The 14,316-nt window shown below is 46.4% G+C and overlaps 1 protein-coding gene across 2 annotated transcripts; it reads left to right on the plus strand.

Annotated features, from left to right (window-relative positions):
• The first annotated feature begins 1,505 nt into the window (after positions 1–1,505).
• CCDC167 (coiled-coil domain containing 167) lies at positions 1,506–14,246 on the plus strand. 2 transcript variants are annotated; one of them, XM_041476880.1, is made up of 5 exons: positions 5,682–5,697; positions 5,979–6,097; positions 8,812–8,906; positions 11,266–11,318; positions 13,408–14,246. In XM_041476880.1, the coding sequence occupies exons 2-5, from the start codon at positions 6,041–6,043 to the stop codon at positions 13,509–13,511; spliced, it is 309 nt and encodes a 102-aa protein (XP_041332814.1). In that variant the 5' UTR covers positions 5,682–5,697; positions 5,979–6,040; the 3' UTR covers positions 13,512–14,246. The 2 variants fall into 2 exon arrangements, with proteins under 2 accessions (XP_041332815.1, XP_041332814.1); XM_041476881.1 differs by lacking the exons at positions 5,682–5,697; positions 5,979–6,097 and adding an exon at positions 1,506–1,558.
• The last annotated feature ends 70 nt before the right edge of the window (positions 14,247–14,316 follow it).

Consider the following 14,316-nt stretch of genomic DNA (forward strand, 5'->3'; position numbering starts at 1 on the left):
GCTGGCTGGGTCCCACTCAGCTTCTTTACTGCCTTCTGACTAGCTGCTTCTGCTTGGAAAGCAGTTATCCCACAGTGTCTCAGCTTGGAGATGGGAGTTCTGGCTCCTTTGGGTTGAGAAGCATAGACTCTGTTGCAGAGAGTCAAGTACCACACTGGGAAGCAGAAAAGAGTACAGCTGTCCCTCATTTTTCTCCAGACATAAAATGAGGGGGATGCTGTTACCAACACATGCCATCTACGACAGTAAAAATGAAGGAAGGGGGGGTGTTTGAAAGAAAAATGAAACACACCAATTAGGTATCAGTATTATCACTGCTTGTGTGGCACACATCTGCACTCCTGCCATTCCAGCAAAATTTCAGTCAGCAGAGGGTATTTAGTCAAAATGAAAATTCAGTCTGTATGCCTACTAAACGGTGCTGCTGCCCAGCCTTCCTTTTTTGCCAGCAAATAGCGCTGCTGCTCTCTGTCATGTAGCAGCCATGTCCTTCCCTGAAAGAAGATGCATTTTCGTGGTTTTTTTTTTTTTTTTTTTTTTTTTTTTTTAATACAAGATTGCAGTGTTTCATAAAAAGCTTTCTTGGTCAGAACAAGTGTTGTCATGCATATGTAACATCATGATTAGTATCTTGCACTGAACTGGCTGGCATGCACGAAGGTGCATTCCCAGGTAGATAACACAGCCAGCTTTTCCTCAGCCACTTTAACACAACGCTAGCATTTGAGTAGGAAGCCCCAAGGACACTCTGAATAAGACAATCACAGAATCAATTAGGTTGGAAAAGACCTCCGAGTCCAACCTGTGATGAAATACCATTCTGTCAACCAGACCATGACACTGTGTTCCACATCATCTTTCCCTAAACACCTCCAGGGATGGTGACTTCACCACCTCCTTGGGCAGCCTGTTCCAATGTCTACAACCCTTTCAGTGCAGAAATCCCTCCTGATGTCCAAAAACATTCTCATTTATCCCAACATGGCACAAAGCAGCCGTTCTGGGTTCGCCTGGTGTTTCCGAGGCTGCCTTCTTCCTGAGTGACGCCGGGCACTACAAGCCCAGGTTTGGAGTGGCCAGGGATGTGCTGGCTCCACTTGCGGGAAAACCAGCTGGTCACTTCGGATCTGCCCAGACAGCACCCGACGGAGCCGGGTCTCTGAGGGGCGGAGAGGCAGGACCAGGCATGACCAAGAAGTCCCATCTCAGCTTCCCGGCCTTCCCAGCCTGCTGGTCCTCCCGCAGCCATCCCTCATCCGCCACCACTACAGAGGGCACAGCAGGATGCGGCCAGCAGCGGCACAAGGCGGGAGGCGCCGCTCTGGCTGCCGCTCGCCCTGGGCTGTGTCGGAACGAGGCCGAGCGGGCTCGCAGGGCCGGCCCCGGTCCCGGGGCAGCGGCTCCATGGGCGCGGGCAGACAGCGGCACCCCCCCAATATGGCACCCGCCCAGCCCAGCCCAGCGCGCGGCCCCGCGCCACGGCGGCGGCGCGCGCATGCGCGGCGGGCGGGGCCGGACCATGGGCAGGCGGCGAGCGGGGCCGAGCGTGGCCCGGGAGGTGAGGGGGGCTTGGCGGCTGCTGCGGGCGGGCTGGCGGGGGCTTGGAGCCACATCCTCACTCCCGCCTTGAGCGGCGGCGTGCGGTGTCCTCGCTCCTGCCCAGCCCTTGAGCCAGTGCCGTGAGGGTGCTGCGGGGGCCGTGACCAGCAGCCCGTTGTGTGCGTGCGGCGCTGGGAGTCAGCCGTGTGCTGCTGCTGCTTCTTGAGAGCAGCCCAGCGGTAAACCGGCATGTGAGGGGCCCGTAAATCACAGCGAGGAGAAAGGGGAAAGGCTGCGTTTTAAGAGTATGTCTCCCTTCTGAAACTGCCTTTTCGTTGTGCTTGGGTGCTTTGTCTCTCCCTCACTGGAGATTGCATCTGTGCCATGTGTTTGAGGGTGACTTTTCTTGAGCAGGGAGGTTGGAGCAGATGACCCACTGTGGTCCCTTCAAATCTTACCCATTCCGTGATTTCCTGGGTGGCAGGAGGGCTGCTGGTAAGCTCTGTTGAAGCTTTGTCTTTCTGTAAACATCCTGAGTTGTGTTAGTTAGGATCTCTCTGAAGCATGTGTCTTTCTGGCTCCTGCACTGAACAGTGCTGTCTGGGCTCAGGTCTGAGTTCAAGTCTCTGGGATTGAATACTGTGGGGACAGCAAATCCTGAATGTACCTCACAAATGGCTGAAATGGGGCAGAATTCATTCAGTGACTCTCACTGGTCACCTCTCTGCCCTGAAGTGTTTTCAGGTAAGCACATGCACAACAGACCAAGGTAACCAGAGTGGAAAGGCACAGAAAATGGCAGGGCATGTCATATATGTATCATCAGCTAGTAACGTAAAGGTGAGTGTCACGGAATCCTTAGGGCTGGAAAGGACCTTTGGTTAGCATCTCATCCAACACCCTGGCCAGGGCAGGGTCACCTAGAGCAGGTCACACAGGAATGTGACCAGGTAGATTTTGAATGTCTCCAGAGAGGGAAACTATAGCCTGCCAGCCTGTTTCAGTGGTCTGTTTCAGTGTAAAAAGGTTTTTTCCTCACATTGAGGTGGAACTTCTGTGTTTTAGAGGCATTGCTCCTCCTACTGTCACTGGGCACCACTGAAAAGAGTTTGGCACCAACCTCTTCACACCCACCTTTAAGATATTTATATATATTGATGAGACCCCCTCTCATCCTGCTGTGTGGAATGGGAGTTGGGTTTATGGTTATGTGGTTGTTTCATTGGTTAGACTTTCATTAGAGAAACACAGTTCTGGGCACTCTAACCCAAATAACCACCAAAGGGAGTCCAGAGGGGTGTCCAGGCTTCCTTTGGCGAGCCTACCAGAGAGAATTGAACAGTGATTTTACTTTTTTTTTTTGGTTGTGGTTTGAGAAGTGGCACACAAGAAGAGTTGAGGTGGTAGGGTCTACCTTACAAAAAGAGAGGTCGCAAAATGGCTCAGCCTGTTAGGGACTTGCTGTTCACAGAATGAAGAGGGACTGATTTTAGCTGCCACAGAAAATTCCTGCAAAGTGTTTGAGAACTTGTAGTAGCTTTAGATTAAGTTTTGGGGTTTTTTTTTAGAAGTTTTCAGGACAGAACATACTAGTTTTGAAACTACTCTTTTTTGTGCGTTACAGGTAAAAATCTCCGTGCAAAGACACTACTACAAGATAAAATTCTTTCCACTTGCAGTGATGAGAACACTGCTGAAGAGAAGTTAGGGAGGAACTAAAAAAAATGCCTTTAAGCCAGAGGAAAAGAGGGCTGTGTTTCAGTTTGCATGACAACCAAGATACTAGATTCATAAGTTAAAATTACTCTGTTCAGTATTACCTTCTGAGCTGTTATGATTGTAAAGAAAACTTTTCAAATTAGTCTTAGTATGGTGTGATGCATGACTAGCTTTGAAAGGCCTCATCTAGGCAGAGTCATGCTTGTTTAACTGAAGTCATGATGCTAAATGAATGCAATTTTCTATATGGACACTTATCAGATTAGCTTGCACTTACAAATTGCAGATGTAATTGGTATGATCTGGTTTAAATAGATATAAATGGGTCTCCATAATGTTGTGTTGGTTTAATTTCATGCCACTTCTTTCATATAGCTCTAGTCTTTTGACAGGCAGCCCTATTGACAATGCTGAGCTGCATAGGAGTTGCTTGAGGAAACTCTTCAGGAAAATGAAACTGGCAAGACTGCTGGTCCATTTTCTACCAAAATAGTGAAAATGGAATTTACTCGAGAGTGACGTGGATGACCAAAGGTGTGGAGAACTTTTATGAAGGAAACTACCAAGCATTCCAGGTCCTTTTAAGCTGGAAAACCTGACTGCAAGGGCACCCAATATAGGCCTATATCCTCTGCATACTGTTTGTGGCTTTAAATGAAAAATGAACATACACTGTTAATACAAAGTTAGGGCTATCAAATGAAACCAGCAGCTGACAAGCTCAGAACAAACAGGAGGGGTTGGTTCTTCCCATAACCTCTTGTGAAACTTCTTGCCAAAGGATATTGTAACCACTAAAAATATACTTGTGGCTCAGGCAACAACTGAAAAAAATCAGAGTTCATTAAATTAAAGGCAGTGCCTGGCCAGCAAAATGTCAGGTGTGTGTTTCTATAAAGTATTGTTACATGTGTTGCTGCTTCTGACAGGGCAATGGCTGATCAGTGTCTATGAAGGAACATAAAGAAAAGGGAAAAGGCTGACACAGTTCATGCTCAGTGAAGTTGTTCTTGCAGAAGTTTTTGAAAATCTGGCTCACATGCCCTGTGGTCACATCTGTGTGTGGTCCTGCAAAGCCGCTGGTCTGCACTGAGGCAGGATGCACTGACTAACAAGATGGTCCCTGCAAAGCTGGAGGAGGAGGTGTAGGTAGGATCCAGCCTTTCCTCCTTTAGCAACACACAGGGTTGTTCTGCATGAGCCATCTTAGACCTTGCTGGTGGATCATCCTCTGCTCTGAATAGGTGGTAAATATTTCCAAGCATGCTGTGGGCAGCATGTCTGTGAAATGGTTTTCCAGCATGCAAAATGGTTCCAAGAGCATGGAGAAAATGGAAATGTGTCCATGAACAGCAAGTTAGCACTTGAACTTAAACAAAATTTGTCTCTGCTGGACTGATTTTAATAATCCAACCAAATTTGTGGATGCAGGAACCATTAATTCTTCTGTGAAAGAACAGCTCAAGTGTGCTGGCAGGTGACAAGGCATGTAAAGACTGCTCAGGGAAGGGGTTTTTTCTTTGCCCCCACCTCTTCAGCTGGCTTTGATCTGTTTTATGAGGGTCAGAAGATGAAAACCTCATTACCTAATGCTGTTGGATGTCGATGTATGTGTGATATGGCTCTTTGCCAGTATCTTAATTAGGGAATTCATAAAAGCGGAGGGTGGATGCCAGTTCTTGAAAAGCGCTTTTAGCCTTTCTGCTGAAAAGAAAGCTTTCATTAATTCGCTACAAAATGTATTAAATGGGGTCCAGCTCAATTCTATAAGCAAAGCTGCTTCTTTTTCACTTCTCTCTTTGTCTCTGCCTTTATGTGAGACATTTTGGGCTCTCTGCGCAAGATGGTCCCAACAAATAGAGTTTGTAATAAGCAGGTAAGTCAGTTTGGATTGAAATCCATTCCAGGTCTCTCTAGTTTAAAAAGGTTTCCAGATCATGAGCAAGTGTTGCCAGATTTAGCAAAAATAGCTGAATGCCTTGTCATACCTGTGGAGCAAAGGAGGCTTCTGGTCTTAGATCCCTGTGTGTATCCAAAGCTTCTGGGACTTGACTTTCTGGAGTGTCTACTGAGGAGCTTCAGAAGGGCAGCTCTGTGTGCCCAGATCTGCTGCCTGGATGTGAAGTACATGTTTCACTTCCCCTTTTTAACTGGAACTACTTAAAGAATGTTGCTGTGAGTGAAGTCCTGTGTCCCTGCTACCATGTGTGTGAGCCTGAGGATCTGTCCTGTGAGCTTTCTGCTTGCTGCATTTCAGCTCTGTCCCAGAGGATCCCCTTCAAGGAAGGGAGGGCTAAAAGGAGGAAAGGTTCATCTTTGCAACTTAGGAGGCACTGTGCTGAGATTGCCACTAAAGAGATAAAGCAGTGTGAAGTGCAAGGGTGGTTCAGCTAAATGAGCTTGGCTCCTTGTTTTCCTGTGGGCTTCCAGTGTGCACAGGTATGTACCCCAACTAACCGCATGTATTTTTTAGTGGGAGGGAAAGCTTTCCATCCACAGCAAGCTCAGGTGAGCACCTGCTTCTAGGATTGCTCTCCTGGAGGACTAGCTGTAGCAGGGAATTATGGCAAAGCCCTACAGGTTTTCTTGTGCTACAATTTTACAGACTCTGGCCCCTCCTAGGAGTTTCCTTAGCAGCCCAGAGAGTAATCAATAGTTGCCCAGCATTACTCTGATTTTTTCCCTGTGCTTATTTTCTGTTTCTTTCTTTTGTTCTGCAGTGAAGAGTTACTTGGATGGCTGAGTTGCCAAGACACTCCTGGCTTGCAGGAGCAGCTCCTAAATGCCAAGCAAGGCAATGGCATTGACATATCAAGATAATGCTCTGCCCATAGTTTGGGTCGGTGTCTTCTTATTCAAATAAGCTGCCTGCAGGAGGCAGATTATATTGTCTTAATTTATAAGTAGGGAAACTGAGACACAGTGAATAGATAACATCTGTGAATCCCCACTCTTGTCCTTCCTTATAACCCCTAATAATCCAGGCTAGCCAGAAGAAAAGAAGTAGTGAGATTCTGAAAGAAAAGTGTTTTGTTCATTCAGCAATCTGTTCCTCCTTTCTTGCTTTTTCTTTTTTTTCTGGTTATTTTTTATCCCTTGTGCCCCCAGCTCAGCACAGCTGATGGTGCAGTTCTGGGCATGTGGTTTATTAGCAAATTATTGCTCTCCAGCAGGGGACCCAAACTTGGGTTTTGATTTAAGAGCAGTAAAATCAGTTGAAACTTTAAAGTATTATGTGGAATCTGGAGATTTTTAGTCAGCAGAAAGTGAAAGCACTGACAAAGCTGGGCAGAATATACTCTTGTTAAGTCTCATGAAATGAGGGAAGTATGGGCAGAGAATATACTAGTGAGAGCAACTGCCAGCTAGGAGGAGCAGGCATGGAGGAGAGGATTGGAGTGCAGTAGCATGGATAATTTAGTGGTGGGGTTGGCAGCTGACTAACTAAAGCTCTCGTTAATTCTTTAATGTATTATTTAGCATTAGTTTAAAATACATTTCCAGAGAAGCCATGGTGCACTGTAATAATGTAACAGGCTAAAGAGGAGCCAGGTAACACATGCTGAAGAATCTTTTCCTGTGTGTGCATGTAAGGGTTTCCAACAGCTAAGGGAGCAGAAACAGCCATTTGCAAATGGTAGGAACTGGTGAGGGAGATGGTAATTCTTAAATTTCACTGGATCAACACTCCACCTCTGCTGTACCACACTGTGCTATTAAATTAACTTGCTGATATGTGTGGTCAGAGCTGGCCTGGGTGAAGTCCTTTTTTGTCCCTGAAGCAGACTGGGGCAATGCATCATGCTGACCGAGTTGTAGTGCATGACATGGTGATGAGCAGCTACAGTTAACATTCTTAACTGGCACAGCTGGAAATGGAGGAGGACAATTATCCTCATCCAGGCAAACCCAAGCATTGCCAAACACTGAAGTGCTATTCCCTGAGCTTTGGGATCAGGTGATATGCCTTGGTGCTCCCCTTGGGCTCAGGAAGCTGTACATGTGCCTCTGGGGAGTTTGGCATCTTGAGCACTGGCAGAGTTGCCTAATAGCCCAAGACTTTGAGATTGCTGTCTGATAAATCAAAGATTTATTTGAGCCTTATATGTCTGCCTCCCCAGCTCTGCTGTGCTCCTTCCAGACTATTTAACTGACTGGTTAAACTTCTTTTCATGGTCTGCCTTGTGTCAAGCCTCTTCTCTGCAGTCCTGCTTAGTTATAATGCTTGCCTGCTTTTCCTGAGCTGAAGGTGTGAGATTGTTAATGAGCTCATTAACAGGAGCTGATCAGAACAGAGCTGATCCCCAAAGCAGCAATAATTAGGGATCGCTACCTTTGATTTTGTTTCCCTTATTACTGTTTATGAGTGTGTTTGTGCTCTGGGCTGCTTCTGAGGCTGGTGTCCAGGCAGCTCATTCCACCTTTACCCGGGACTGTGCTGCCTCTTAGCGTCTGGTGTGTGAAAGCTCCCACCACAGGGAGGCCGTGCTGCCAGCCTTGGCCTTCCCTGGAGAACCAGGCACAGCAGGAGTGTTGCACTAAGTAGCTCAAAAGAGAGGTCATTGCCACCTTAGTGCACCGAGGCCATTTTCTTTCAGGCTAGGTTGTTGTGTTCATATTGCCTGATTAGTTTCCCTGCTGGAAGCAAGCTTGAAAGACAAAGTTTTCCTTGAGATGTCTATGCTGTGGTTGCCAGGCAGAAGAGAGGAATGATTCCCAGAACTGTTGGCCATGGTAGGATTCCCTCCTGAGCAGTCTGTTTGCATACAAGGAAATGAACCCTCCTGTGCTTAGCTGTGGTTACTCCCCTCCACAGGAAGACACAGGGGTGGCTGTTGGGATACTTGATGAAGAGACACAAGGAGATAACTGAATCTATAATCAAGTGGCACTGAAGCTGTGGGCAGTGACAGAGCTGATGAAGCCACTATAACCAATGTTTTTCTGCATGGAAACATGTTGGTGCCAGCACTTGGTACAGGTTGCAGGAGCCAGTGGTGAATGCTCTCTTGACTATACTGTGCAGACTCCTGTTGCTGTTCTAGATTTAGTTGGGTAAAAGAGACTGGAAGTATCCCTTTGTTCCCTCTTCACCCAACCAGACAGCTGAGGGTGCTTTGTAGATTTCTGCATCCATTCACAGTGCTAAAATAAGACCCTGTTCCTCAGGCTTTGGTTTAGGCCAGTGTCTCTCTTTTTATCCTTTAATTGCATAAAGATACCTAAGATCACACCTTTGCTTGTAGATCCACATGCAAAGAAACTAGAGCAGGCTGGAACAGGATCAGATCCTAGCAAAAGGGTGCTGGCCACACAATAGGCAGTATCAGGGCTGGTTTGGCTGTGTCTAGGGTGATGATGTTACAGTTGTCTAGGCTGGAATACAGGCTGACCTGGGAGATGATGAGCTCTCTGTGCTATGATCTCTGCACAGATCTGGGATTCTTCCCTTGGTCTGGGGAGGAATAGTAGCTGAACTACCACCATCTGAATGGGAATGAGTCCTTGTAAGCTGGGAGAAGAAATGATGGTGACTGCTGTGATGTTTTTCAGATTGATGGATTGGAGGAGAAGCTGGCACGCTGCAGACAGAGCATGGAGGAGGTGGACCTTAAGCTGCGCAGGGAGAAGCTCAGCCCCGAAGGAAGGTATTGCTGACCAGCTGCTTACACAGCTGTGTGTACACTTTAGCTTAGCTGTCATCATGCTGCAGGAGCAAACAAGGGCTCTTGAAGGGGTGGAAATGTGTGATTTCCCCATAACAAGACTCTATTCCCACAGTTTGAAGCTTTCTTGGGGAACTTGCCCCTGTGAGAAGTGCAGTGATATAGAGATAGAGCTGTATCTTATTAACAGCCTAACTCCAAGCTGTGCCACAACCAGAGAAGTAGTGCCTGACACTTGCCAGTTCATTTGCAGGCCTGGCTCCTGGCCTGTTATGAACCTGCTCTGTGAGTCTGGCAAAGGTTTTCTGCACGCTGCTGCTCAAGCCTTGCTGAAGCCACCTGGGTTCAATCAGGGAGATGTGCAGTGACTACTACTGAGGGCTAAACCAGGTTGGGATCCAGCTGCAAAAGCAGCTGAGGGAAAATATCTGTGCCTGTGTTGCTATTGTGTCTGGATATAGGGATGAATTAACACACTGGCTTTTCTTGGGAATGCTAAGAGGGATAATTCCCCTGAAATCTGTGGCTGCCATAGAGGCAGCAGTTGTTGCTTCTAGAGCTGGGACTCAAGCAAGGACTTTGGCCTGGATTTTGTAGTTGACATAGGCAGAACCTGCTGTTTCTCTTGAGTGTGAAACAAGAGATTTTAGATGTCCCAGCTGATTCTCAAATCTCTCTGCTTGAGGACATTTTTTCAGTCACTAGCATCCTACTGCTCTGCTCGAAGCAAAAAAAGGCTGGGAAGCTCAGTCATCAGCCTAGGGAGTGGTCCTGATGATCCTGGTCTTCACTCTACAGTACTGTCTGTAGAACCCCATTAGAAATGATCATAGTAATAGTGATGTCTCCATCCCCTGATATTTATCAGGCTTAGTTTAACTTCTTTGTTAAGCTCTCCTTTGCACTCCCCCCTCTTCCTTTACTGGAGTTTTATATCCCCATCCATATTTAGAGAGGGTCCTGTCTCTTTCTGTCCCTCTTCTCTGTAGTTCCTCATCGCAACAATCCTGTCCTGGCCTAAATTCCCCTTGTTACTGCTTGTATTCTTTATTTGGGGCTTAGGTGGCCAACAACCAAACCTACAGTTGTGATAACTTGACAGGGTATGATATATGATAGCTTCTGACTGAAATATAGGGCCTAGAGCTATAGAGTTATGAATTAAGATTCTTGGGGCCCTCTGTGAGTTTTACAGCTTGTATGGAAATAGAAACAGAACTTCCATTGTCCTATTCCAGACCCTTTGAAAAACCCTGGAGGGAAGGTACTGTGATCAAAATTATTGATTCAGTGTATAGCACACAAGGAGGAGCTCTGCTTTTCTACTTTGAAGTTCAGTTGTCATGGTTTCTTCATGTCTCTTTCTCAAAGCTTCTTCCCTTGACTCTCTTTACAAGGCAAATTTCTAAGTAGCAGCTCAGTCATGTTGGTAAATGTCTTCTCACTTCCTCCTGGCTGCTCTCCACCCAGTTTTCTTTTAGAGCCCTTTCCTGCTGCTCCTGATGTAGCTTGCTTTCTTGTACTCTCTTACACTTAACTAGCTGTACACATAGATTTGGATCTCTTTCCTCCTACAGGTTGTTCTTGCTGTGCCCCAAGGGGAACAACAAACTCTATTACACTTTCTGCCTTCTCTGAACCAGGATATAATTTGTTAGTGCATGTTTATTTATGTGCAGAGTCTGAAAGGACTGACACGTCCTCACTGCCATAATAGAAACACTGCTGCTTTCAGAAATTTTATTTTGGGTTTATCATCTTGTGCAGTTTAAGACAAGGGCTGTGTTGGCCTAACTTAGTCTTTTTTGTTATTATGAGTCTTCAGTCTAATGACAGGTTGTTTACCTCATTAGTACTAGGTTTGGATTCAGCTTGTTTGCTCGAGTTCACCAATTTCTGTAAATTGGATACCTCTGACAAAGGGGTCCCAGCATCAAATGTTGAGAAGAATTACTGTTCCAGCACTAAGCCAAATGTGGTGGAGGGGCAGGATCCTCCAGAGAGGATATAAGGACCCTGCCCCATCCCATAGCTGTGTCAGAACTTCCTGCCTCACCTAGGGGGAACGACCCAAGAGCCCTTTCTAGCTGTTTGCCTACACTGCTCTCCTGAAAGGAGAGATAGGAAGCAATTTAGGGGAAGAAAAAAATAATCTAAAATGCTGCATCTCTTCTCTTGCACTGGGTACTTCTAAACTGTCACCCTTCCAACAGGGAGGGGTGAGGGGCTCATCCTCTGAGCAGATATCCCCAGCGGTGGGGACAGTGTCTCTTCCATCATGTAAGCAAAGAAATAGGCTGTGTTCTGCCTCGCAGGTAATGAACTCCTCTTCTCATTACAGAAAGTCACTGGAGAGAGAGCGAAACTTACTAATGACCAAAGCTGACAACTATGGTAAGAGCTTCATTAAAAATGGTCCCTCTGGGCAGGATGGGATCAGTGCTGCAGCTTAGCTTTGTCTTCAAGCTCCTGCCACCTCTGACTTCTGCCTTTGAATTTAGCTTCTACCAAAGGGAGCTAGACTAATGGAAATGTAGTCAGCATATTATAATAGGAGTCTGCATCCTCCTACTTGAGCTGTACTTCCATAGGGAAAAAAATAAGCATCAGCTAATGAAGGGGAGAAAATGTCCCCCTCCCCATACCCCAAATTACCAGTCTTTAGATAATCATAGCTAACAGATTGGCTCAAGTAGCTTTTAACATCCCTCTCCCCAACCTTTTTTTTTTCCTAGTAGAGGCTTGCTAGGCAAGAAGGCAATTGCTATCAGGAGTGTAGAAAAATATACTTTCCTTGGGGAAGGTTCTTACTGCATCAATTTATGAGGCCACTCAGCAGAAGAGCATAGCAACTCACACGGATGTGGTCTTTCCTTGGTGCAAGTCCTACTGTAGACAGTTAGAATGAAAGTCTCTCTGAGATACCACACTTGACAGGACTTCCATTCCACTAGAGGTGCTGCTTTGTACATCTTCAGGCTCCTGGTATTGATCAGTGTTTTACCTGCTCGGCAGTACTCTGCAGATCTGCAAGCAGCAGAGCTCACACAAGGAAAGAGGCACAAGGATTGTTTTAGATCTAGAGGGTTGAAAGCTGGGGTATGGCCAGCAAATTTGTAATTATAACTTGTGCTAGAGGACTGTTTCTAGAAGAGTAACAGTTACTTTAAACAGACTGAAAGCTGTTCTCTAAGGGCCTACCACTAGAGACAGCAGAAGACTGGAAATTGCTGCCACCCTTTTACCAGCAGTCAGCCATCCCTGGTGGCATCAGCAGAGCAGTCTGACAGCAGCTCAGACAGCAGCAACAGCCTCACCTAATGGTGACATCACGGCTTTGGCCTCTGACTAAATCTTTCCTTATTCCAGCTGATGCACTTGAGTCCATGAACAGCAGCTGCTGACAATGGCATTGTCAGCATCAGTTTAAGCTGGCACTGCTGTGCATGTGCTGAGGTTATGTGACCCCGTCACCTCCTTTGTGGCCTTGCAGATTCAAGCAGATTGCTCTCTGGCTGCATGAGAATGCTTGTATTAGGTGAACAATGGAGCAGAAAGAACAGCTAGAAGTCTTTTTTGATTACCAGCACCACTTGGGGTGCAAAAGCTGGAAGCTGCTTGTGCAAACTGTAGAGACAGTAACGTGTGTGGTCTCTGCAGATGAACTCGGCAACAAAAACAGGCTGTCTCTGGACAGTCCACACCCAACCTTGCCTGCCACACACTTAGTGCTGTTTGGCCTTGCAGTCTGTAAGGCTGGAGGCCTCACTGCTTGCCTCTACCAGCCATCAAAGTTTGTGGAACAGAACTAGTAAGAGTGGGGTTCTCATCTTCGGTAAAGGGAACCAAACAGAAATGGAGATTGGCAAGACTCCATACTTGAAGTACCCACTGTCTTCCTCTCTCTGCATCTGTGGTTCTTAAGTTGCTTTCCTTCTCCCTAGTTTACCTATCTCTAAAAAGCTTCAGACCCCAACAGAGTAAGTGTCCAGGTTCAGACCTTTTCCTCATTGATCCTTCTGATGTAAGGAAATATAGATTCTGCAGCACTCAAAGGTCACTGCAGTTATATTTAAATTTTAGCAATAGAAAGAGCTACCAGGCTGTTACATCTAGAAGATGGTAGAAATAGCTCTCTGCCCTCCTGACTCCTTCGTTCTCTTAGGGAACAAGCAGTTATTCTGATGACACAGTCTGGCCTTAGTAGAGGCCTACAGCAATGTCATTTGCCAACAGGAACTGGCCTGGCACTGAAGTATTCCCAAGCACAGCTACCCCGAGTGTCAGGATGAGAGCAAATGAAAAGGTTCCTACTAGTTTGGGTAGTTACTTCCCATTCAGCACATCCTGTTGGCAGCTTTGCATACTGCTCCCAAAATTTTTGCCTATGGCCAAGGTAGCTTTGTGCTTCTAAGAGTTTTGAAAAGAGGTGTAGCTGCAACATGAAGAACCTTCACAGGCAAGTCTTTTGTTTGCTTCCCAGAGAAAGAACTGAGTGTGCTTCGTAAGGAAAATCGCAAGAATGCTGCCCTTGCTGTGGCCATGGCATTGCTGATTGCTCTTATTTACGCCTGCTGGACAATGTGATTGCACTCAAGAATTCTCCCTGCTGAACAAATGACTCCTGCAAGGAGCTCTTCCTCCTCTCACCACTGTGCCTCCCCCAAGGGTGAGGATCAGCATTTCAAATTACTGTTCTTGTTTATTGTCTCCAAGCCTTGTTGTAGGGAAGATTTTTTTGCTGCAAATCGAGGACAGGAGACAAACCAGAAATCACAGCACACTTGTGCTTGGAAATCAGGTCAAGCAGAGCTCAAGGTGGTGCCATCTTAGCCAAAACACAGTCAGGACCATCCGGCCTGATCCAGGAAGGCAATACATTCTTCCTTTTGAAGAGGACCTTTGTGATTGCAGACAGGTGCTTTCTGCCCAGCCCTGGTGGAATACACACCTTGGCTCCTATGACACAGTCGTAAACTGAAGGGACCAAGCTCTTGATGCAAAGGGTAATCTGTAGGTAACTGCAATTCTGTATATAGCTGAGCTAAAGATGCTTCCTCCTCCACCCTGACTTCCAGGACCAGAGGAATCCTACATCTACAAAAGCAGATGGGATGTAGGTATCTCTGCAAGCAGGGAGCATCCACATTGAGATATGGCTGCTTGGGCTGTGAGATGGTCTGCCTACCTCTCCAGTGCCTCAGAGCTTGGTAGCCATTTTGTGCCTTTGAGAATCAGCATTTCCAGAAGACAATTTACTATCAACCCCCAGAGATCAAAGTGCTTGTGTAGAGCTTTAAATAAAATAATTTGACCTTTTAATCTCCTGGTTTGTTTATTTGGTTGTTTTTTTCCCCATTCTGTCCTGTTTCTCAGCCACTGCTTTATTCTC

The sequence above is a fragment of the Pyrgilauda ruficollis genome, unplaced genomic scaffold, assembly GCF_017590135.1.
Source record: "Pyrgilauda ruficollis isolate IOZ18807 unplaced genomic scaffold, ASM1759013v1 scaffold4, whole genome shotgun sequence".
NCBI lineage: Eukaryota > Metazoa > Chordata > Aves > Passeriformes > Passeridae > Pyrgilauda > Pyrgilauda ruficollis.